This window comes from Gopherus evgoodei, chromosome 4, assembly GCF_007399415.2.
Source record: "Gopherus evgoodei ecotype Sinaloan lineage chromosome 4, rGopEvg1_v1.p, whole genome shotgun sequence".
Classification (NCBI taxonomy): Eukaryota; Metazoa; Chordata; order Testudines; family Testudinidae; genus Gopherus; species Gopherus evgoodei.
This window is the reverse complement of record NC_044325.1, coordinates 44972310-44998034: the sequence shown is the minus strand read 5'-3', so window position 1 is coordinate 44998034 and position 25725 is coordinate 44972310. Positions and strand designations below refer to the sequence as shown.

The 25725-nt window shown below is 49.4% G+C and overlaps 1 protein-coding gene across 4 annotated transcripts in view; it reads left to right on the top strand.

Moving 5' to 3' along the window:
- The window catches only part of FLVCR2 (feline leukemia virus subgroup C cellular receptor family member 2), a 58478-nt gene that overhangs the window by 7051 nt on the left and 25702 nt on the right, over window positions 1-25725 (top strand). For all 4 annotated transcript variants that reach the window (XR_003999968.1, XR_003999967.1, XM_030559102.1 and 1 more), the window contains exons 2-3: window positions 13666-13807; window positions 18079-18219. Coding sequence is in view for 2 of the 4 variants with exons in the window: in XM_030559102.1 (XP_030414962.1) it covers window positions 13666-13807; window positions 18079-18219 (283 nt within the window). In the remaining 2 variants the exon portion in view is untranslated. The remainder of the gene's footprint in view (window positions 1-13665; window positions 13808-18078; window positions 18220-25725) is intronic.

The window sequence follows — 25725 nt, the reverse complement described above, 5'->3', positions numbered from 1 at the left end:
CCCAAATCCCTCCACCCACCTACCAGCTCGCTGTTCTCCGCCCTCACCCAAGTGCCCCTGCCAGCTGCTGAACAGCGTGTGTCAGGAGTGCTCAGCACCCATCAATTTTTTTGGTGGGTGCTTTAGCCCCGGAGTCAGCACCTATGCTCCAGAGTCTGTGCCAGACTTCCTCATGGATTACATCCATTAGAGAGGTATGGCTTTTAATGTGGGACCACAAAGGGGCAAGAGGTGGCCTGAGTGACCGAACCCTCTCTAGCAGCCACGCTTCCAGATTCTGCAGGAGGGTGGGGGGTCAGAGCACTCGGATTAGAGAACACTCTAATGAGCACTTGTACATTCTGGGTCTCTATTTTCAGAGAATGTCTGGGCCCACATTGGAGGGTGTGTCAGGGCCAGGCAAAGATGTGGCTTCTCCAGGAATGTTTAGATTTCTATAAACAGTCTAGGCATTGGAGCCTGAGATGAAGCTTCCTTTGTATTTCGTCTGAACATGCTACTCCCAGCCAACACACTCAGACAGAGCCACAGCTGACTTCTGGTCTGCGGAGGAGCTCTCTGAATGGCTGCCAGTATTTCTTTTGGCGAGTGGAGGGCTGCTCCAAGCCTCATTAGACCACTAGTACTGTTTGCTCCCTGTGTAGCTGTAGTGAGTCTTTTGAAAATCATGCATTCCTCACCCCTTCCCCAAAGAAGTGAGCACCTCCCTGCTGACTCTCTCAGCATCCACTGCCTAGTCAAAAACTGCTTCTCAGATCTCACATCCCTCCCCGCATCCCCGTTCGCTGGCTCTGCTCTCATGCTGGGATGTTGCTGCATCATGTTGCTGCTGTTATAAACTGGGAGAAGGGAAGGTGCATCCCTGACTCAGCTGGGTCAAAGGCAAATACAGCAGAAGTGGACTGAGAGGCCCAGAGTGACTGGCACAGAGCAAGGGGCTCTCTTCTATGATGTCAGCAAGGTCACAAGAAGCAGAAGTGTGATGGAGCAGGAGCCAGGGAGTTTATTCTATTCCAGGAGAGCTCTAGCTATTGAGATATAAGGTTTGATGTTTCTTTTCCAGTGATGGTGAGATACACAAGACCCAGGAGCCCTAGCTTTTCATCTCATGGGGCCTGAGTTCAAGTGCTGTCTTTGTCATAAAAAAAGAAGGAATTGGTTCAATTTTGTTTAAATTTTTCCTCCTCCTAAGCACCACACAAAGTAGATGATTATGGTCACTCTGTGAGAAGTCTAGCAGGGGAGTGCCATGGACAGAGGAGAGCTGAGATGTGTTGGCAGAGGAGTATAAGGGCCCAGGTCTAAAATAACAGGCATGGACTGAGTTGTACCAGCAGAACTTTTGGATGCATCTTGCACCTGACCTGCATGTACTTACTATGCTTGGATCTGGCAAGTGCTCCATACTCTATTCAAATCTCAAGCCTATTGTCAAACTCTAGGATCCCAGCAGGCAGCTGGGACTCCTTCTCTACTTGAAATGATTTAGCTACTGGAACTGAAGTTTGTGATGCAGGTGAATTTTTCTATGGAGTGAGCCACGAACTTGACAAAGCCAGAGATGTTTTCTGCTCTAGGATGCAGCATTCAGTTGGCCTGTAAACTCTGAAACCCTAGAGAGGCCACCAGACCTTTTCCATCTGTGTTTACTGAGTGTTTTGGATGATTAACTATAGGAGAGCAATAGGGACCATTTGTTGCACCATCTACGGCTTCCTGTTAATTCAGAGGGATTTAATTGGAATTTGTCTGGCTCATTTGTGGTCAATTTGCCAAGCTTGAGAGTCCATGGCTCTTGCTGCTGTGGTGATATGTGCACTGGAAACACACAGAGAGATCTGGGAGGTGACTGACTGGATATGTGCCTTAATGAGGGTGCAAGAAGAGTAGAGCAGCACTATGCCTGCTTGGAATGAGTTCCCAGACAGGCATGAAGGAAGCTTCAGAGCATTCGGGATGCCAGTTTCTCTGCTCTGGACTAATCTCCATACAATAGGAAAAATTCATCTGGGAGTAGCTCTCAACTAACCTCACTCATGAAACTTTCTTTGGCAAGAGGCATTTGCAAGCTAACAGCCCATCTTGGGGGCATGATTATCTTTGGTGTCTTTTAGGGAGGGGGGCTTGGCTGCCCTTTTTAACCAGGTGATGCCTATCTACCTAATCTGTATCTATTTCTTTGGTCTGTGGACACCCCCACCCCTCCAAAATATCAGAATCTTTCAAACAGGTATCTTACAACACGCTGGAGGGCTAATACCATTGTCCCCATTTTACAGAGGGAGGGACTGAGACACAGACAGGGCGGCTCTAGGGATTTGCCGCTGGTCCCGGGCGCTTTCGGTGGACCTCCCCGCAGGTGTGCCTGCGGAGGGCCCACTGGTCCCGCAGCTTCAGACCCTCCACAGGCACGCCTGTGGGAGGTCCTCCGAAGCCGCGGGACTAGCGGACCCTCCGCAGGCACACCGCTGGAGGCAGCTGCCTGCCACCCTCGCGGGCGCCGGCAGAGCGCTCCCCCATTGGCTTGCTGCCCCAAGTACGTGCTTGCGTGCTGGGGCCTGGAGCCACCCCTGGACACAGAGAGACTTGCCCAAGATCATGGAGTGAATCTAGGGTAGAACTGGGAACAGAACCCAGCTCTGAGTCACAGTCCAGTATCTAACCACAACAACCCCTTCCTCCCCTTCTGCTCCCCAGACCCCATCAAGTGCCGCTCTGCTTTTGCTTTTAATCCTGCTTTCTCCCCAGTAATGTGCAGGCCATGATCTGGATTTGCATTTGAGAAGAAGCTGTGGCTATTGTGTGTTGTACTAGAGCTTGGGATCCTAGGAACTGAGGGTAGGTATGATTTGCTTAGAACATAGTGCTGACTCCCAGCCTATGGAACTGTCCATATGTGGCTTGGCAGCAGGACTGAACCCTTTCTCAGGAAACTGTTAGCTCCTCACTGTTTTGTCACAATGGCGTGAAATGGCTCTCTTTCCTCTCCTCTGTGGTGATTGTAATTTGGGAGATGGTGGTAATAAAAGGATCGGTTGCCCGAATACATTCTATTTTCCCCTCCACTGGGCAACACGTTCGCCTGAGCAAAGGTTGGGTAGTACTCTTACTTCAGTCAATCCAAGCACAGCCTGTCGGTCCCGCCAAAACAATAGAGCTTAGCAGTGGTGGTGGAGCTTGCATGTGGCTGAAACTGGTCACAACCAGGCTGAGAAACTGTTTTAGCTTAGATCTCTACCAGGGCTAGAGCAAGGTGTCTTAGCAGGCCACTAGGCTGAACTGTGTTACAACCTGGTTGACCCACTATAGAATTTAGCAACAATTGTAACCTTCTGTTATTTCTGTCGTGCATATAGCGCAGACTCTGTGGGGGTTGGGAGGCTGCTGGACCATCTTGCGTGTGATCATGTTTCCTCTAACCATGCAGTTCCTATAATGTATTTGCACTATGTCCAGCTTCACATGGCCCAACCTACATGTGGTGCTACTGGAGCCCTGCCCTTTTCCATCTGTTACTTTAGGGTGCTGCAGAACTCTATTTGTAAGAGTTTGACTGGTGTTGACTCCAGCAAGTGTCTGGGTTTTGAAACGTAGTCCTGAGCCACATACTCCACATGCAGGGGCTCCTTTCTCACTAAATCAGCCTTTTGCAATCCTAGATCAATGCTTCTCAGAATGGGTCACATGTGTCCCAGGGTGGGGCGGGGGCAGCAAGGGAGATGGATTCCCAGATCAATGAAACTACGTTTTCCCTGTTGTAAAATGTAACTGGTAATGATGAAACAATGTATTTTACACTAGCTTATATGGGCTGGAATAGAGCTACATTTCATTCTGATTGTAAAAGGGTTCTACCCTCAGCCCATAACTGAACAGACCAGATGCCCCTGGATGAGGTACTGCTTTGTGCTTTTAGACTGTTAGCTGTTTAGAGCAGGACTCTGTTGGTGCTAGGCACTGCACAAAAAGAAATCATAGAAACCTGCTCTTTGGGGGGGAAGAATAGCTCACTGGTTTGAACATTGGCCTGCTTAAACCCAGGGTTGTGAGTTCAATCCTTGTGGGGGCCATTTAGGGAACTGGGGTAAAAATCTGTCTGGGGATTGGTCCTGCTTTGAGCAGGGGGTTGGACTAGATGATCTTCTGAGGTCCCTTCCAACCCTAATATTCTATGATTTGGCCAGCTTGTGCTCCACAGATCTGAAAAATTATCTGTCTCCTGATAACTAACAGTTACTATATTCAGACTTGAAACTTCGTGGATTCTTTAATGTCTTGCCAGTTCTCCATATTTTATTGAGAACCCTGTGCCAATTGGTATTTTTCTTTAATCCCCACTTTCTGAAGCCAAGGGAGTATGAGAATCTCACCTTTTTCCCCCTCTAAGATGAAACTAAGTTTCTAAACTGCTTGGCCATGGAGAAAAGCTTGAAAATGTGATCACTTAAGTGCTGGTAATCCAGAAGGCAAATAAAGACCCAAAATATGTTCATTTTTAAAAAATCATGATTTTTAAGATTATCTCATTTTTATGGGACCTGATTGATGATTTGTAAATGCATTTGAACATTCCCCTGGCTCCCCTCCAAATACTGGGATAATCTTTTTTTTTTCCTCCCTAGCAGTTGCTACTCTATAAATTCCTTGAGGGAAATGTTAGCATTCTGTGTTAAATGCAAGGCCTTCAAATACTCTTATTGGCTCAGATCTGGTGTTGTCTGCAACCTGTTCCCAGCAATTGCATGTATGCTCGTTGTTGTGCTGCTCTGTCTGTTCCAGTGCATAGGCTCTGCCTGAAATTTCATGGTACCTGCTGGAAGTTACTGCCTGTAGGATAGTGACAGATACTTCTCCCCAGAGAGTGGACACAGTGCAGCTTTTTTTGGCTTCTGAAAGACTTCAGTTTGAGGCATGCTGAGCTAGCATACAATGTTATCTTGGTATAAGGCACTGGCTCTATCCAGCTCAATGGTTTAAAAATGAATGGAGTTTAACAACCACCAAGAGAAACTGCTGGTGCCCCCTGTAGTTGTAAGGCAATAAGCAGCCCTTCTGCCGGTGAGTGGGATGGGGGGAATGGGAGGGCCTAGCAAGTCTTTTTGTCAGTGGCCAACCCAGAGGCAGGGGATGAGGGCAAGACACTGGAACAATTTGTATAGTGGGGGTGCTGAAAGCCATTGAACCAAACTGTAAACCCTGTATGTGAGGGAAGCCATGTATTTGGTTGCTATTACTATTTCAAGCTGGGAGGGGATGCTGTGCCCCCAGCAGCCATCATTCCAGCATCCCCAGAAGAGAATGTGTGTGTTAGTGGCTAATGTATTACCAGCCCCTGGGGGAAGCTGGGTGGGAATCAGGCCATGTCTTTAATCACTCACCTGGGAGCAGAGAGGTGGCAGGATTGCTGCCTGGCTGGTGTTATGGAGACCAGAGCCTGTATCTGTAGCTGGCTTAGAAATTCCCATTCAGAGCAACAGTGTTTTTTTTGTTTTTTTTGTTAGCCCCTGCCTCAAAACTTGGCTTTAAAAGAGTAAAACAACAGAGCAATGTTTGCTGAACGGTGGCAACTGTGGTGTAAGGAGAGGATTTAGGGAGGGCACTGAGGGAGTAGCAACGCTCAGCTCTGTATGTGAGGGCAACAGCTGGAGAAATAATCCATATCTGACACCTGTGTAATCAGGGCTGGTACCTGCTTGAAGTCTAAACAAACTGAATCATACTGCTACTTCTAGTGATGCTGGCACTCCTGATACAGGGAGCAATCTTGGGGAAACCTGCTTTTATGGTGGGATTGGAGTTCTACATTCCTTGCTTGGGGTGGCTGGAGGAGGCCCTGTGTGCTGAAGTATCAGTCACTGGGCACCTTGCCCTTTTTCTCAGGCCAGAGGCTAGTTCCCATTGTGCAGGACATATCTGGCTCTGAGCTCTCGCTGCTATGTAAAGTTCAAAGCATTCATATGAATTTTGTGCTGGTGAAAGGGGCAGCACTGTGAACCCTACGCTCTAAAGTTCTCTGTCCCCATAATGGGGATGGCACTTGTTGCTATGCCAGCTTTCCCCTCCCCTGCTTTGCCAATGTGACCCTTAACCCTGATGAGGAAGGATAAATGGGGTGAGGAGGAGAGGGACATTCATTATCCAATCTATTCAGTCCTTGATCTTTCTAATGAGACTGCCAGTAAGGTTGGGTAATTGGTGTCCACTGGGAACCAGACTGAGAACCCATTAACTCATTGCATGCTAGGCTTGAGAGAAGGTTAAGCACATGACATAACGCTCTTCTCGCCACATCATCTCACTATTTCAGAGGAGGATTGCATAGATTTTATTTTCTCTTCCCTTCTAGCTCTCTCCCCAGGTTTATAGTGCCCTTAAGTGAGCATGTTTGATATCTGGGGTGTTGGGGGAAACATCTTGTTTATGTTTGGAAATGATTTAATGGTGCTCTGAGAAGACACCAGTGGGAAGTACAGTGGGGAGTTGAGTATCCATGTGTACCTCTTTGTGGGGAGAGGTAAGGATCCCAATGCCTTCCAGAGAAGGCTTCTCCCAATGCTTTGCAAACAATCTCAGCACCACACCCTGTCAGGTAGATCAATCCCATCATCCTTATTTTTGCAGGAAGGGAAACTGAGGCACAGAGGCAAAGAGTCTTGTCCAAGACCTTGCAGGAAGCCTGTGGCAGAGGCAGGAATAACATAGATTTCCTGACTCCTGTTCTGTACTTTAGTCACAGAACCATCCTTGCCAGTGAGACACTGCAAATGGAAAATGCTTGCTAACTTGTAAAATATATTTGCCCTTACTTATAAACTGGGCCCTTTGCTAACACAGGGGTTAAATCTGTAAAATGGGAATAATAATAATAATGCTTGTGGTGAGAGAAAGATCTTGAACAAAGCCTGTATCTGGCTAGATTATGTTTTAGACTTTTAGCAGCATATTTTGTTTTGTTTTACTTGTAACTCTTTCTCTCTTCATTTCTTATACCTGAACTTACTTAATCTTATGTATATTTTGTTAATACATTTATTTCGTTTTTACCATAAACCAACTCAGTTCTGTGTTTGAAGGGAACAGTGTATTTACCCCCAGGTAAATTTATAATCTGTGATGTGGTTTTGTCTCTTTCCAGGAGAAACAAACCTTATTATTTCCCTGAGCTCTTCACAAGAGGGCTTGACACTTCAGGAGACATGAGTTGGGGAAAATTCGGGACTGGGAGTGTGTGGGGTCACCCTGGAAGTAATAAACAAGGCAAGTGTAAGCCGCTGTGGGGCTGTACACAGGCTGCTGGGGTCAGACCTGCTGCACCAGAGCTTTCTATCATACAGAAACTCAGGGTCTGACCTGCATGCTTGGAGGCTAGTTGTGAAGAGCCCAGGGTGGAAGCTCCAGAAGCAAAAGGCACCCACAGTTATAGGGGAAGTGGTGACCCTCGCTGGGCTGGATTTGAACCCCCATACTGTGACATCCTATGTTGCAGTAAGTGTTTCTTCTGCTACCCTGGTATCTGAAAGTTAAGTGCCTGATGTTCAGGTATTTGAATATGTTCTTTATGCTCTCATCTTTACCAAATTACAATCTCAGTTTTTTCTTCATTATCTGAAATCACCGCAGGGCATCCCTGACTGAGCAAGCGAGGCGGTTACACCAAATCCCACCGATTTCATGGAGAACAGGTCTCTCCACAATGGCCTATCAATCCCTACAGTCAGCTTATTTTGTGCTTTTTATGGCTAACGACTCTAGCTTCACAGACTCCAACCTGCCCCCTCAGCATAGTAACATGCCACATAGCTACAGTATTTCATGAGATTCAGAAAAATTCTAGTGTAATGACACTGTCTCTGCGCCACGCTCCTGCCCCACCTAAACCAACCTAGCGCCTAGTCCTACAAGCCCCTTCACAGGGGCAGGCAAGTTCTCTTTGGGCCCCCATCCCTTCCCAGACAGGATCTGCGAGCCCCCTCCCAGAGACAGCTCCTTTGTTTTATCTCAGATTCAAGGAAAGGAAAAAAAGATAAGGGGCTAAAGCTGCTTCTTTCTCTCATCACTAATTTATTCTCACTTGTATTTCTGGTAGGGGAAGATAAGCTACAGCCAACCCAGCACTGTTCATTCACAGAACAGGGGAGAAAGCAATGCTTCTAAACTTAGTTATAGCTCAGCCTCTGTGGTGGGCTGTAGACCCACATACAGACCCAAAAGTCCTGATGCCTGAGCTGGTAGTTAAACACCAATTACTGGCTGCTTCCAAAAGCTCCAGGTTTTCCTTTGTTTCAAATAAACTAATGTGAAAAGGTACAAGTGTCATTTTTTAAAGCTAAAACATTTCCAGCCAGACAGGAGGGACTGCCAGCATAGACACATCAACAGGTGACTACATGGCTCCCAGGAGAACCAGGAACTGACGCACTTAAAAACACAGGCATGGGAGCTGCCCATCTTTTCAAACCAGGTCCTGTCCTTCCTGTTTTCTCTCAGCCCTGTCACTGCAACTGCTGCAGGGGTCACTAGATCTCCCATTCTTCTCTGGGGATGGATTGGATTCCATGGACCTCTTGTTGGCTTAATAAATTACTCTTGGGGGAATTCTGCACCAGTCATCATTCTTAGTCAGCCATGGCTGACTTTCTCTCAGTCATGACTTCTACAAAAGTAAAGGTGCTGGCTTACTTTGTCTTAGATGAAAGATCTTTGCATCTCTGATTACATGCTTCTCACCTGTATTCAGTTCCAGAGACTTCAACTACCACTTGCTTAAAGGACCGCATCTTTTTTGGCTTGCAAGAACTCTGGCCCCTTGTGTCAGTCTAGTGATGGATGCCTAAAATGTCTTTCTGTCCTTGCTTATATCTCCCAAAGTTCAATATCTTTGCTTCAAGAGACAAGGTGAGTGAGGTAATGTCTTTTTTTGAACCAATCAGTTAATTCAGTTGCTTATCACTTAAGGTTCAGCACCCTGTATTTCTAGACCTGTAAACCTTTGAATGGATTCTTTTGACAAGTAAAACCCAGACCAGGCTTCTCTCTCCTGCTGAGTAGACTGTCTTCTCCCCCACTTGCTGTCTTCTCCCCCACTTGTTAGTGTGAGGTTTGCCTCCACACCTTGTTAGCTTGATGGGTCTGTTTACTGCTTATATGTGAACTGATGTAATTACACACTTCTGTTATAATTCCAGCATGTATTAATAACTCTTAATAGCCATTGCATACATACATCACGCAAGAATATTAATGATCAGTGAGTTATCAGGTTTCAAATGATACCTCACAAAGCATATTTTGTACAATGATTATTATAGTACCATGTAGGTTGTGCTTAGTGTCACAGTGGTTTGTTTTTTACTAAATGTGGAAAGGTAGGAATTGCCACACCAGATAGGACCAGGGGTCCATCTAGTGCAGTGTCCTGTCTCTGACAGTGGTAATACCAGATGCTTCAGGTTCAAGAAACCCCATTGATGGACACAACTTACTCATAGAAGTTTCCTCCTAACTCTCTTTAGTGGTTGAGTTGTGCTCTGAAACATGACATTTGTGCCCCTTGTGTGTGTATTGTTTTAATCCTGCCTAATGCAACAAAATGGCAGGGTTGGTCCCTTTTCATTAGTCATTCCCACTGGTTTACCTTGGTTGGCATCTCTGAAGTAAAGGTGAACCCCAAAGTGATGCCTGTTGGGAGTCCTGACCCTGGTTTACCGCAGTGCCCCCTAATAAGGATAAATTCCAGGGCAGTGCCTGACACATGAGGAGCTTGGTCAGAGATTGTGAGGGTTAATAATTTGTAAGTTAAATGTTTCTGGCTCCAGCACTGAAGTGAGATAATGTTTTAAGGACAGAGCATTCTTCCCTGACCCAGGTCTCTTCATTGCTGCATGGAGGAGGAAGAGTGCAGATACATGGTATGATGTATAAAGGGCTGTCATGGTATAATTCCCCACTCTGAACCTTAGCGTCCAAAAGATGGGGTACCAGCATGAATTCCTCTAAGCTTAATTACCAGCTTAGAACCTGTAGCGCTGCCACCAACCAGGAATTCCAGTGCCTGGTACACTCTGGTCCCCCCAAGACCCAGACCCTCTGGATCTGACCGCAAGGAAAGTAAACCCTTTCCCCTACCGTTGCCTCTCCCAGGCTTCCCCTCCCTGGGTTACCCTGGGAGATCACTGTGATTCAAACTCCTTGAATCTTAAACAGAGAGGAAAATGCACCTTCCCCCCTCCTTCTCTCTCCCCCTCCCAGACTCTCCCTGAGAGAGACAGTAATCCTAACACAGAGAGAAATTAGCTTTTCTCTCCCGCTTCCCTCCTTTCTCCCCACCAATTCCCTGGTGAATCCAGACCCCGTCCCCTGGGGTCTCACACCAGAATAAAAAAAATCAGGTTCTTAAACAAGAAACTTTTAATTAAAGAGAGAAAAACAGTAAAAATTATCTTTGTAAATTTAAAATGGAATAGGTACAGGGTCTTTCAGCTATAGACACTGGAAATACCCTCCCAGCCTAAGTATACAAGTACAAATTAAAATCCTTTCAGCAAAATACAAATTTGAACTCCTTCCAGCCAAATACACATTTGCAAATAAAACAAACGTAAGCCTAACTCGCTTTATCTACCTAGTACTCACTATTCTGAACTTATAAGAGCCTGTATCAGAGAGATTGAAGAGAAACCTGGTTGCACGTCTGGTCCCTCTGAGCCCCCAGAGTGAACAACAACCAAAAATTAACAGTACACACAAAAACATCTCTCCCTCAAGATTTGAAAGTATCCTGTCCCCTGATTGGTCCTCTGATCAGGTGACAGCCAGGCTTACTGATTTTGTTAACCCTTTACAGGCAAAAGAGATATAAAGTGCTTCTGTTCTATTAACTCCTACTATCTGTTTATGACAAGGGCAGAGACCTTGTTGGCAGATCAGACATTTATTTGGAAACCTTGATGCTGCCGACACACTATTTAAAGAAAACATATCCCCAAACACACTGATAATCATTAAAGGAGTGTGAAACCTTGAGGGTGAACCTTCAAAGTCTGATTAGCATGAATTATTGGGGAGTTTTATTTGTTGGAAGGCAGAGTGGACAGTTGTGTGATCTTGGACAAGTCCCTTTCCCTTCCCTCTCTGTGCATCTCCTTCATTGTTTGTTTGTAAAATGGGGATAGTGATACCAGCTGACCCCCCTTAATGGAGGACAGTGAAGATACTGAGGTCTATAGAAATGCCCACTGTTGTTACAATGGAAGCTAAAACTTTACAGCAAAACTAATAGGTTTGTTGTGATGAGCTTTCTGTGATCGGGGTGGGGAAGGTCAACACTTCATAAGGTTCCCTGCACTGGGACAAGGGACTGTCTAATGATGATGATAAATGCATCTCTGTATAACAGGGAAGTTGCCCTAGCTTGAATGCCCCCTCGTTTCCATATTTTTCATAGCTCCTACTTCCTCTCCCACTGTGAAGATGTGTTTGTGGATGCTCTGTTGGTCACAGTGAAGCATAAATAACTGGGGTTGGGTAGGAAGAAGGAGGTGCATTTTTCATTGCTTCTACCATTCTGGTTAATTTGATGCTGCTAAGTCACATTCAAATGCTTTAGGCTTCAGAAGAGATTTGGAAATGTGTCAGGCAAGTGTGAGAATTGCTTAAGGTGCTGCCCTGCAGCTCTTAGAAAGCCTTGTGTCTGCTCGGTCGAGCCGGTCACTGCCTGGACACATTTTTTTAGCTTGAAAACGAGATAATGGAGAAACTTAGTGCAACACTGAAGTGAGTAGTCGGTTCTGCCCCATACAGGGGAGTGTGGGTAAATAACCTGTCTCTGGGAACTGGCAAGAGTTGAGCTGTCCCCAGGCACTCTTTTATGATGATGTGGGGCGAGGGGGGGGGATGAAGAGCATTAGCACACAAAGCTGGAGGAGTGGGTAAATATTCTTGTTCAGAGCTGAGCCTTGGTTGCAACATAGCTCACACAATGAAATGTGGACAAAAGAGCAGCTTTTGTAGGCAGCCACAAACATGCTGAGTGCGTTTTAACTCCCCCTTTCATTAGACAAGGGCTCAGGCGTTTGGATCAAAACAGTGGATTTCTCTCTGTTCTTTGAGGCAGGCATTTTAGGTTGATGTCACTATTAGTCCCAGATACTTGTGACTACTTGGTCTTCTGCTGTAAGCCTGATCTGCTGTGAGAGTAAGAGCGTCTCAGCCCTTTCCAGAAGGGGGTGCTATGGGAGGTGTCACAGCCCTAGTCAAGCTCCCCTTTCTGGACCTACCAAGCTGCTGTGTTTGAATCCCAACACACTGGGCCCATGCGCTTTTAAGCCTCCCTTGGTCTAAGTAGGCTCCAGCACTGTCTCTTTCCTTGGCCTCTCTGGCACACTTCCTGGACACAGCCTGTCTGTTACCCCTTCATGGAAATGGGATCTTGCCTGGAGTTACCATCTTTTCAAAAAGCAAAACCGAGACACATGCAGGAGCGCTGGATCCCCTGCTCCGTGTCTTCCCCCAGAGACTCTGCCCCCTGGCCAGGCCAGAAGCCGGAGCTGGACAATGGTAAGAACTGCCCAGGGAGTCCAAGCCGCTATAGGGAGTCCTGGACCCTACTCTAGGTGGGGAGTCCAAGAGCAGCCCCCAGTCTGTGTACCTGCACCCCTCCCCCCAAACCCCGGTGAACAGTCTCCTACCAGGTGATTTGTTGCTTAGTTACCAGCCTGGCTGGGCAGAATCAAATTTTTGATTTGGCCACATTTAGCGTATTTATTGTATTGCCTGTATAGACCTGTTCAGATGTCAGATTCTTTCTACTCAACTCATCCAGCCGTGCAGGTGCCTCTCTTGTCTCCTTTGCACATGGAGTATGAAGCAAGAACACAGTACAGGTAACCTGAAGAATTTAAGCATACAGAGAATTCATTAGCTGAAACAGAATTTGTAAATTGTGCATCGTCAGTTTCCCCAAATTGTCACAAGGTGAAAAAGGAAATGCCCCCCTCTCCCTCTGAGACTGGCAAATTGGCAACTTATGAACCAGTGTATGCCATGGGGCAGGCAATCATTTTCATAGTGATGTCAATGCCACCAATAAAGTGACTGCATGGTCACAGGTGTTGTGCTTGTTGGACACTGAGTGTAGCCAGGCCAAAGAAGCAGAAGCCTCTACTTACAGCTTTCAAAGTAGGACATCTCAGAATGGGAACAGGTGCTGAGCCTCAGCAAATACATCTTTGCATTTAGGATGTTACTTGTCTTAAGGATTTCAAACCCTTTGTGTGGCTTTTGTTGTTCACTTTCCTCTTGGGCTTAAACTTCTTAGACTGATGAGAGCCAGTGGAGAAGTTGACAGAGTTAGCAAGGCAAGTGGGGTTGGTTAGGGTCACTGCTACAGCTGTGAAGCCAGTAGGATACACTTTCACACTGGTTATTTGTTGTGGATTCTGCTCAAATAGTAGTTAGTTTCTATTTTATTTTGATTGTTGGAAGACTGAGCAGGGGATTTTTGGTTTGAAGACAAACTTGGACTGGCCCTGGCCAGCCTCTGACCATGCGAACACAGGTCGCATCTTGGAGCTGAGTCCCTTGATGGTGGTCCTAGACTGGGGACTGGGGAGGAGATCCCCCTCACTCGCCATCTAATTCTCTCTCTCTCCTGGTCTCTCTGCTCAGCTTGGAATTGCAATTGGTTTTGTTCTTCCTCCCGTTCTGGTTCCCAACTTGGAGGACACCGAACAGCTGGCCTATCACATTAGCATCATGTTCTTCATCACTGCAGCCGTGGCAACTATGCTCTTCATCCTCGTCATCATTGGTAAGGAGGCAAATGTAAATGTGTGGGAGGGATGATGCTGAGAGGACCAGATTATGTTTATGGGTCTCTGTATCAGGGAGGGCATGGGGCAGCCCACTTGAGGTAATTTGGGGCAGTGCCCCAGCATAGCACCTGCTTCTGTTCACATACAGGGTTACTTCTTCTGTTAATGGTAAAGCCCATAGCTTCCCATCCCCTGAAGAGGAGTGAGACTGATGCGCATTCTGGAAGTCTTCTTAAATAGCATGGGTCTGTTCCTTCTGTACTCATCAACCAACAGCCAATCTCCATTCTCAAAGTTCAGTACATTGGCACATCAAGAAGTTTTGGATACCCTAAAGGAATCTCGACCCAAGACTTTGGAATCTGACCCATGCCCATCCTGGTTAGTGAAAGAGAACATCGGTTCTAGCCAAGAAACCTCCCACTCCTCACTCATAGAGGAACTAGCTCCAGGCCAACTACAAGCTCATCTAATTGAAACTAACTTTCTAGACCTAGCACAATTTGGATTCAGGCAAAGACATGAAACTGAAACTCCTTTAGTGACAATGATGGATAATCTGCTATCAGTGGACAGAGGGCAGACCTCCATTCTCATCCTCTTGAATCCCTGCAGCATTTGACTCTGTTGACCATGAGATATTGCTGTATCATCTGAGAGAGGTGGCAGGAGTCCAAGTAATATGTTTAAAATGGTTTGAGTCCTTCCTGGAAGGATGCACCCAACAAGCAGTGTTGGGAAACCGCACCTCCACCACTAGACATCCTCATAATTGGAGTCCCACAAGGATTAATTCTCTCTCTGGTCCTTTTTAACATCTACATACAACCACTGGGAGAAATAGCCAGATGACGTGGACTCAAGTACCAGCTGTATGCAGAAGACCAACAGCTCTACCTGTCCTTCACCACATGTGTTCACACCACTAGCACCAAAATGTCCCAATGTTTGGACAAGATCAGCCCATGGATGGAAAACAGCTGGTTAAAGCTGAACCTGAGAAGGGCAGAGGTGGTGCCAGTGGGCAGAGCAAAGCACTTTGAAGAGTTTGCAGCCATGGTGCAGTCTCCTTTGAAGGCACACACCCACAATTGGTCAGTTTGTTCAGAAGTTTAGGAATGTTCTTATATTCTTCGCTGAAACACTTAGCTGTCACATAGGACCTGCAAGTAATGCTGATAGATGATGACCTGGCCTCAGTTATTCACACCTTTACTTCTTAGGTGGACTACAGCAATGCAATATACCTGGGAATGAAGTCTTCAGCACCTAGGAAACTCCAACTAGTACAGAACACTGCAGCATGTCTCCTCAGCAGGACAAGCGAACATGAGCAAACTGTCCTCTACTCTCCCATGGAATTTCAGATCAAATTCAAGATCTTGGTCATTATCTTGGAGGTGTTGCATGGCCTGGGTCTAGCATATCTATAAAGATCACACAAAGTTCTGAGACGAAGACTATGGTTGACAGCTTTGCTCCTCTGGTACAATGTAACTCTCTCTATAATAGAAGTCTTCTTATCTGGGCAGGAGACAGAACTTTATTGGGGGGCTTGTCTGAGACTGTGGAATGAACTCCTCCAAGAACTAAGGACCATAGAATCATAGAAATGTAGGGCTGGAAGGAACCTTGAGAGGTCATCTCATCCATTCTGCCGCTTTGAGGCAGGATTGAGTATACTTAGGCCATGCCTAATGGGCATTTGTCCAACGAACCTGTTTTAAAAAACCTCCAATGAGGGGGATTCCACAACCTCCCTTAGAAGCCTGTTCCAGAAGTTAACTACCCTTATAGTTGGAAAGGTTTTTTTCCTAATATCTAACCTAAATCTACCTTGCTTCTGATTTGCTTGTTGTCCTGCTGTCCTCAGTGGATAAGGAAGAACAATTGGCCACCTTCATCTTTATAACAGCCCTTAACATATTTGAAGACTGTTAGCAGTCCACCAGACTATCACAAACTTCCCCCGCCTTCCGCTCTGAGTGCAAGGCGTACACCTCTAATATATATACAGAGCAACATGTATATTTTATAAAACAACAAACAAGCCCTAAAGTCCTACTAAAACAAAACACTTTGTTGCACATGCTTCTTCCTGTGGGGAAAGGATAAGAGAAGAAACAGCATGTGACAGACGTTAGTCATGTTACATAATGTGCTACTGGAAGGTACGTAGGTGATGAGCACAGTGCAAAAATCTAAATGGAATCAAGTTATCCCCTGCAGCCTGTGTCAACCTGTCTGAAACCCCTGGAATGAGCAGAACCTGTGAGAGCCAGCTTAGAAATTGCACCAGCAGGCAGGGTGCTGGGATCAGTCCCTGGAGAGCTGGAGATGCCCTGGAGCTGCTCCCCTCTCAGGGGAGAACAGAGAGCAATGCCATGGTACAGGAACACGCTGTGCCCCGCTGGCAGGGGAGAAGCCAGTGATGGGTGGGAGGGAGAAGGGATTAAGGATAAAGAGTGGTGTAATGAAGCCTGATAAACCATTAGATTAGAGGTGAGAGACCCCTCTCCAGCCACAAAGCCATCCAGGGAAGTGAATGGAAGCCAGGTCTCTAGCCTGGCAAAGCAGAGCACTAATCTGAGACCTGTTGAGTTCTGTTTTATTGTAACCTCATCGCTCCCCCTCCATTCCATCCATCTTTCATCCACCTGTCGTGCCCTGTCTGACATGCAGATTGTGAACTCTCTAGGGCGGGGACTGTTATCTTTGTTCTATGTCTGTACAGCACCTAGCACAGAGGGACCCTGTTTCTTGGTTGGGGTTGCTAGGTGCTCCACTAATAGAAATAGTCACCTTTAGGGAGGTTGGCCAGACGAGCCTGGGTCCTGGAATGAAAACCAGGTCTCTGACCTAGCAGAGCAGAACACTATTCCCTAAGGCACCGGGCCTGGAGTGGAATCTGGCACAGCACAGCTTCCACCTTAGGGCACTGGGCCGGCTATGTTTTTCTTTTCCAACATCCCTCTTGCTCTGTCACCCCCAACTGCATAGTTTGAAGTTGGCAGCTTATTGCCTTGTGTAGACAGGGATGTTAATAGGCCTGTTAGCCCTCTGTGGCTGGCACCACTGCTGAGTAGGGTTGCCAAGCCTCCTGGATTGGCTTGGAGTCTCCCAGAATTGATCTCCCAGTGGCTACTGAAACCAGTCCAGGAGATTTTAACAGGATCCTAAAAGTCAGGTTGGTGGTGCAGTGGGGCTAAGGCAGGCTCCCTACCTGCCCTGACTCCACATGGCTCCTGGAAGTGACTGGGACGTCCTTCTGGCTCCAGGACACAGAGGATGCCAAGGAGTCTCTGCATGCTGCCTCCACCCCGAGCACTGGCTCTACAGCTCCTATTGGCTGGGAACTGTGGCCAATGGGAGCTGCAGGGGTGGTGACTGCAAGCAGGGGCAGCACGCAGAGCTGCCTGGCTGCCCCTGAGCCTAGGAGCCGGACATGCTGGTCACTTCTGGGATCCGCCCAAGGTAAACGCTGCCCGGCTGGAGCCCACACCCCAACCACCTGCCCATCCCTGAGCCCCTTCCCACACCCAAACTCCCTCCTGAATCCTGAATCCCGTCATGCACCTCAACCTGCTGTCCTAGTCCTGAGCCCTCTCCTGCACCCCAAACTCGTCCTGTACCACATCCTCCCACCCCAGCCCTGAGCCCCCTCCTGCACCCAAATTCCCTCCCAGAATCCTTACCCCTTCCCGCACTCCAACCGCCTGCCCCAGCTGGGTGAAAGTGAGTGAGGGTGGGGGAGAACAAGTGACGGAGGGATGGGGAATGGAGTGAGTGGGGGGCAGGGCCTCGGAGAAGGGGCAGGGTAGGGGTGGGGCTTTGAGGCGGGGCAAGGGTGTTTGAATTTATGCGATTAGACCGTTGGCAACCCTACTGCTGAGCACTGAACAGCTATAAAATTTCAACTGACAGGCAATGACTTTCACAGCTGCTTCCTCTGATGGTAGGGGCTGGTGGTGCTGGAGTTTCCTTTATATTAGATTTCAAAGTGGTAGCTGTGTTAGTCTGTATCAGCAAAAACAATGAGGAGTCCTTGTGGCACCTCAAGGATTCCTCATTGTTTTTGCTTTATTTTAGAGGCACTCCTTCCCTTTGTGTCCCTAGGGAGGCTCATGGGAAGGCTAGAGCACCAGGGAGGACTGTGTTTTTTATAAACTGTGGTTTCCCTGCCTCACCCCACAACATCCCCTCCAGCTCTCTGGGCCCAGACTCCCTGAGGCCTTGTAACTGACAGGTCCATTCTGTTTGTTTCCAGTGTTCCGGGAGAAGCCCCTGTTTCCCCCAAGCCGGGCCCAGGCCTTGATCCAGTTGAAACCACCTGAGGAATATTCCTACGTGCAGTCCATCTGCAGGCTGCTCCGCAATACCAATTTCGTCCTGTTGATAGTCGCTTATGGTAAGATCCAGTCTTGGCTCTGCTAAGTGATGGGTGAAGGCAGAGATCTTTCTCCTACTGTGTGTGCCAGGATGGGTCCTCCTTTGGCAGTGCTGACCAGTATCTGGCCTGGGCTGCTAGCAGGAGATAGATCTTCCTTGCTCACAGTGACTCTCCCAGGCAGCTCTGGGAGCAAGTCATTATCTGGAATAACCTGCTCACTTATAATCTGGGCAAAGAGCTGCTAAACTTACACAGCCAATGGCAAGTGTGTGGCCTCCAAGAGTCCCTGTGGAATCAGCAAGGGGGAGGGATTGTGGAGGGACTAGAGTGGGTATGGACATAGCCTGTGGTCTCCAGCAAACCCCTACCCCCAAGAAGCCAGAGGGAGGGAGTTTGTTAAGGGCCCCTCTGCTTGTGACTGTCCTGCTAAGTCTAAGTCAGCTGCTCACTTCTTCCTCTGCAGCACTCTCAGAAATGGGCCCCTTGATTTGTTTGCATGGGGACAGTAGGGGAGTGAGGTGCAGATTCTGCTTTTGACACTGTAATTTTGTAATGTGATGAAGCAATTCCCCTGGTAAGAAGGGGAAGATGACTTTGCTATGGTTTATTGGCTGTGCTCGGCGCCTTAAGAGACCCACCCAAGCCCTGAACAGCTGCCTCTGTACCCCAGTAGGATGTATTCTAGCCAGCTGCACGGAACTCTAGGAAGTTGTTCTGTGTGTGAATGTGTCACACTTGGTTCTAGGTGTGAAATGATTTCTGGCATAGGCTGGCTCTGTTCTCAGTGCCTGGCAACAGAAATCTCCTTGCTGGAGAAGCCCCTCAGGAGAAGGTAAGAATGGGATATACAGTACATAGGGAAAGCTTGGGGTCTGGGGGCCTGAAGCAGTCTGGGATCTCCAACTCCCTCACAGGTTGTTCTGCCAACACTAGTGGCTAATGGAACATCTGACGCTATGGCTACACTTACAGCTGTACAGCGCTGGGAGTTACAGCTGTCTTCGTACAGCTGTGTAGGGACAGCGCTGCAGTGTGGCCGCATTTGCAGTGCTGTTGGGAATGGTGCATTGTGGGCAGCTATCCCACAGAGCACCTCGTCCCATTTTGGCGCCGTGGGTTGTGGGAAGGGGACAGAAGGGTGGGGGTCATTCCGCTTCCTGTCCCAATGCCCCGTGGTGAATCGCTCCACATTCCAGCAGTTTGGCACCATTGTGAGTCTCTGTGCAGCGCGATTTCTCTGGGAAATGGAGCCCGAACTGCTGAGGACTTCGCTGATGAGTGTCACCAGCACATCATGTTTGGCAGTTGAGCTATTCCTTCAGCTCCAAAGTGACAGTGAGGAGTCCGACGATGATATCGAGTCGCCTGACGCGTGTGACACTAAATTGCTTGTGCCAGTAATGGAAATGCTCAGCACTGTGCAACGCCGCTTTTGGGCTCGGGAAACAAGCACTGAGTGATGGGATCACATCGTCATGGAAGTCTGGGATGACGAGCAGTGGCTGCAGAACTTTCGGATGAGAAAAGCCACTTTCATGGGACTGTGTGAGGAGCTCACCCCTACCCTGCGGCGCAAGGACATTAGATTGAGAGCTGCCCTGCCGGTGGAGAAGCGGGTGGCTATTGCAGTCTGGAAGCTGGCAACTCCAAACAGCTACCGATGGGTCGGGAACCAGTTTGAAGTGGGAAAGTCAACCGCTGGAATCATGTTGATGCAAGTTTGCAGGGCCATTAATTGCATCCTGCTAAGAAGAACCGTGACTCTGGGGAACATGCAGGACATTCTGGATGGCTTTGCAGAAATGGGTTTCCCTAACTGTGGAGGGGTGATAGATGGGACGCATATTCCTATTCTGGCACCACCCCACCTGGCATCCTAGTACATTAATCGGAAGGGGTATTTCTCTATGGTTCTCCAGGCTCTTGTGGATCACCGTGGGTGTTTCATTGACATTTACACAGGCTGGCCTGGAAAGGTGCATGATGCACGCATCTTTCGGAACAGTGGCCTGTTCAGGAAGCTGCAGGCCGTGACTTTTTTCCCAGACCGCAAGATCACAGTAGGGGACGTCGAAATGCCCACTGTGATCCTTGGAGACCCCGCTTACCCGTTAATGCCATGGCTCGTGAAACCGTATACAGGGAAGCTTGACAGGAGCAAGAACCAGTTCAACTACAGGCTGAGCCGGTGCCGAATGACTGTGGAGTGTGCTTTTGGCTGTTTAAAGGGCCGCTGGAGATCTCTTTATGGGAAGCTAGACTTGGGGGAAAGCAGCATCCCTGCGGTTATATCTGCGTGCTGTACCCTCCATAATATTTGTGAAGGGAAGGGTGAAACATTCAGTCAGGAATGGACCTCTGAGGTTCAATGCCTGGATGCTGAATTTGCACAGCCAGAGAGCAGGGCTACTAGAGAGGCCCAGCACAGGGCTACAAGGATTAGGGATGCCTTGAGGGAGGAATTTGAGGCTGAAAGCCAACAGTAATGTTTGGTGCCTTGCACGGGAGTGAAGTTCAGTGGTTACAATGATTTGCAGTGTCTGTTTTTCCTTGGGGTATGGTATCTTTCACTTTCTGCAATAATAAAAACTGTTTTAAAAGCCAAGAAATCATTTATTGAAAAGAAGTAAGTAAAAGGCCAGGGGGGTAGGGTGGTGAACTGTACAGTCAGAGGTTTGAATATGTCCTGCCTGGAGTGCTGTGCAATGACTACTGCACTTCAGGATGAAAATGTTGCATGGCGATGGGGGTTGAGTGCAGAGGGTAAGGGTTGTAGTTCTCAGGGCTGGTAGGTGAACGTACCGGTGTTGGGGGCAGCTGGTGGTGGTAAGAACCTGGATGATGGAGAAGCGGGTTTTGAGCTGACATTGGGGCACAAGTGAGAGAGCTTTGGGATGAGGGCGGGGGCAGCACAGTAGTGCTCTGCCTGCATGGCTACGAGTGACTGCATACAGTCCGTTTGGCAAGCCAAGAGGCTTATCAGCTGCTTCTTGCTTCTCTTCTTAGTCAATTCCTTTCTCCTGCTTTCTCTTTCCCTCCCCTGCTGCATTTTTTCTCTCCAGTACTGCAGCCTCTTACTCTCTCTGGCACACTGATTCATAACTGCTTTCACCAAATCTTCTTTGCTTTTTCTTGGCTTTCTCCTCAGGTTTTGTAGCTTTTCAGCAGTCTCTGATAGGGCCAGTCGATTAGTAGTACTAGTCAAGGACACTGTCATTAGAAAAAAGACAAAAATTGAAACATTTAATAGAGAGGCAGCATTGTGTATAATCAGAGTCTCACTGTAGCATACTTTCCACATACCAAACAGAGCACAGAGAGCCCACAGCAGCGAAGACATGGTGAGTAAGGGGGAATGAGTGCAGGAGTTAATAAATCCTGGAAGCCATCTTGCTGCCGCGGCTCACCTGGGAAGGGGAACTGATTGGTTCAGGGCTGCACTGGGGTTTCTGTGCATTGGGGAAAGCAGAGAGCTGCGGGGGGGACCTGCACTGAACACTATCCCTACATTTTCCACAGGAGTTAATCCTGGAAGATATCTCACTGCTGCGGGTTACCTGGGAAGCAAGGGAGGGTCTTCTACAGCAATGCAGATTCCGCCCTGGCCCCTATGCAGCTTGCCTGTGTGCAGCAGTGGTCCCCCTACCCCTCGCGGCACAGTGGCATGGATGCGTTAGCCTGACTGAGACAAGAACCACAGTGGCTCTTCCTATAAACTTGCACAAGCGCATTGCACACACTCTGGCAGAAACTTTTGAAGAGATTACAGAGGCTGATTACCGTGACGTGATAGACCACATCAATGGGCTATTCCACATCTAGGCATGCATGCAGCCCTACCCCCCCGAAACATTTCCATCATGAAAATAAAAGCTGCTTACCAGGAACCCGCTCCTCTGCTTCTTCTTCACCAACAAGTTCCAGCTGCTGCGACTGGCTAGCTTCCTTCTGGCTTGAGAAGAGCTCCTGGCTGCATGCTTCCTGGGACTCTGGGGTGTCTCCCCCCACCCCAGTACCCTCACTCTCTGTTTCCTCCCTGCTCTGAACTGTCCATCGTGGTCCTCGGATTGGCAGTGGGGTCACCCCCAAGTATCGCGTCCAGCTCCTTGTAAAAACGGCAGGTCGTGGGGGCAGCACCTGAGCGGCGGTTTCCCTCGCGGGCTTTGCAATAGGCACTCCGCAGCTCCTTTACTTTAACCCTGCACTGCACTGCCTCCCGGTCATGGCCCCTTTCTAGCATGGCCTTTGATATCTGCCCATAGGTATCATAATTCCTACGGCTGGAGCACAGCTGTGACTGCACAGCTTCCTCACCAAAAACACTGATGAGGTCTATCAACTCGCCATTGCTCCATGCTGGGGCTCGTTTGGGGCATGGAGGCATGGTCACTGATTGATTGCACTCCACACCTGGCTGAGCAAACAGGAAGGGGATTTTTAAAATTCCTGGGGCATTTAAAGGGTGGGTCACCTGAGGCCAGGGCAGTAGAGTGCGAACTGATGAGCAGAGTGGCTGAACAGGTATTCTGGGATACCTCCTAATACCCTGGAAGCCAATAACAGTGCTTTTGGTGGGCACAATTGAGCAGCACTGCAGCACCAGCGCTGCAATCATTATACCCCAAGCAGACCAGGTGTACAGCCAGTGCTGCAGCCAGGGAGTTGCAGCGCTGGATGTGCCTTGCAGGTGTGGATAGTTACTAAGTTGCAGCGCTGTAAACCCACCACCAGGGCTCCAACTTTCCAGTGTAGCCAAGCCCTGAGTGATTAACAAGGCCTGGGGACAGTGTGATGTTCGCTTTGGAGCTGCAAAAGGCCTATTAAGTCATTTAGTCCTTTCTCCCTGAGGGGTGCAGTAGAGCTTTCTGTAAGTGACCCTCAGATCTCCCAGGTTACTCCTGCCGTGCCATTAGGTTTCCCAGATCACTCAGTCCCCTACTGCACCTTCTCTTCCCCTCTCCCATCCAGCTGCCCCCTAGCTTCATAGCGAGGAGCTGGAGACAGTCCCAGGATTGTTCTGTCTGATGCCCTCTGAGGCCATGTCTACATCTAAAATTTTGCAGCGCTGGTTGTTACAGCTGTATTAGTACAGCTGTATAGGGCCAGCGCTGCAGAGTGGCCACACTTACAGCAACCAGCGCTGCAAGTGGTGTTAGATGTGGCTACACTGCAGCGCTGTTGGGCGGCTTCAAGGGGGGTTCCGGGACGAGAGAGCAAACCGGGAAAGGAAACCAGCTTCGCCGCGGTTTGCTCTCTCGGTCCCGGAGCCACCCAGCAAACCGCAGGGAAGGAGACCTGCTTGCTCGGGGTTCCGGGACCGAGAGAGCAAACCGGGAACGCCGCGGTTTGCTCTCTCGGTCCCGGAGCCAGCCAGCAAACCGCAGGGAAGGAGACCTGCTTGCTCGGGGTTCCGGGACCGAGAGAGCAAACCGGGAACGCCGCGGTTTGCTCTCTCGGTCCCGGAGCCAGCCAGCAAACCGCAGGGAAGGAGACCTGCTTGCTCGGGGTTCCGGGACCCAGAGAGCAAACCGGGAACGCCGCGGTTTGCTCTCTCGGTCCCGGAGCCACCCAGCAAACTGCAGGGAAGGAGACCTGCTTGCTCGGGGTTCCGGGACCGAGAGAGCAAACCGCGGCGAAGCTGGTTTCCTTTCCCGGTTTGCTCTCTCGGTCCCAGAACCCCGAGCAAGCAGGTCTCCTTCCCTGCGGTTTGCTGGGTGGCTCCGGGACCGAGAGAGCAAACCGCGGCGTTCCCGGTTTGCTCTCTCGGTCCCGGAACCCCGAGCAAGCAGGTCTCCTTCCCTGCGGTTTGCTGGGTGGCTCCGGGAACGCGAGAGCAAACCGCGGCGAAGCTGGTCTCCTTTCCCGGTTTGCTCTCTCGGTCCCGGAACCCCGAGCAAGCAGGTCTCCTTCCCTGCGGTTTGCTGGGTGGCTCCGGGACCGAGAGAGCAAACCGGGAAAGGAAACCAGCTTGATTACCAGAGGCTTCCTCCTTCCACGGAGGTCAAGAAAAGCGCTGGTAACTGTCTACATTGGATTACCAGCGCTGGATCACCAGCGCTGGATCCTCTACACCCGAGACAAAACGGGAGTACGGCCAGCGCTGCAAACAGGGAGTTGCAGCGCTGGTGGTGCCCTGCAGATGTGTACACCTTCAAAGTTGCAGCGCTGTAACTCCCTCACCAGCGCTGCAACTTTCTGATGTAGACAAGCCCTGAGAAAATCCGATACAGATGCTGGCTGAAGGTCTGTTCTTAATGTGCTCATCAAACTGTGTGGGTGTAAGTGTGAAGAAGGGGAAGGGATTAGTTACTAATTAGTGACCCAGTGCTAGTGCTGAGAAGGGCCTCTCAGTGTGAAGAGTTTCTTTAGAATCTGATCCTCCTGGGATAATTCCTCCCTTTAGAGTCACTGGGGGATCTGAAAAGGCTGTTTAGTGGCTTCGACTTCAACTTCTCTTCCTCCTGGCTTGTGGTGGTGGTTTTTTGTTTTGTTTGTTTGTTTGTTTTTTTCCCTCCTCTGCTCACTTGGCTTTGCCTGACTCACCCTTGACTTTCAGTTCCCTAACAACAAAGATAAAGTAACTGAGACTTAGAGGGCCCGAAAGCAATGAAGTGCTTTGTGCAGGTCTGAGGGCTTGTCTGCACTTACAGTGCTGCAGCAGTGCATGGGTGCAGCTGCGCCACTCTAGCACTTAGTGAAGACGCTACCTACGCTGATCAGAGAGTACTCCACCTCCCTGAGAGGTGGTAGCTATGTTGATGGGTGAAGCCCTCCTGTTAAGATAGTGCTGTCTACTAGGGCTGCCCAGAGGATTCCGGGGGCCTGGGGCCATCGGTGGCAGGCGGCTCCAGTGGACCTCCCGCAGGCGTGCCTGCGGAGGGTCCGCTGGTCCCGCGGCTCCGGTGGAGAATCTGCAGGCACGCCTGCGGGAGGTCCACCGGAGCCGTGGGACCGGCAAGCGGCAGGGGGCCCCCCGTGCGGCGAAATGTCTAGAGCCAGCCCTGTCCGGCGGCGGGGGGCCCTTCCGTTCTGGGACCCGCTGTTGAAGTGCCCTGAAGACCTGCGGCAGGGGCCCCCCGCCGGTGAATTACTGCCAAAGCGGGACCCGCCGCTGAAGTGCAGCCCGCTCTTCGGCGGTAATTCGGTGGCGGGGGGTCCCCGCTGTGGGTCTTCAGGGCACTTCGGCGGCGGGTCCCTGAACGGAAGGGCCCCCCGCCACAGAATTACCGCCGAAGACCGGGTTGCACTTCGGCGGCAGATCCCACTTCAGCGGTAATGCGATGGCGGGGGTCCTTCTGCCCCGGAGCGGAAGAACTCCCCCGCCAGCGAAGACCAGCAGCGGAAGAAGCTCTGGGGCCCAGCCCCGCAAGAGTTTTCTGAGGCCCCCGAGCGAGTGAAGGACCCCGCTCCAGGGGCCCCGAAAAACTCTCGTGGGGGCCCCTGCGGAGCCCAGGGCCTGTGGCAAATTGCCCCTCTTGCCCCCCCCGGGCAGCCCTGCTGTCTACCCCAGGGTTTAGGTTGGTA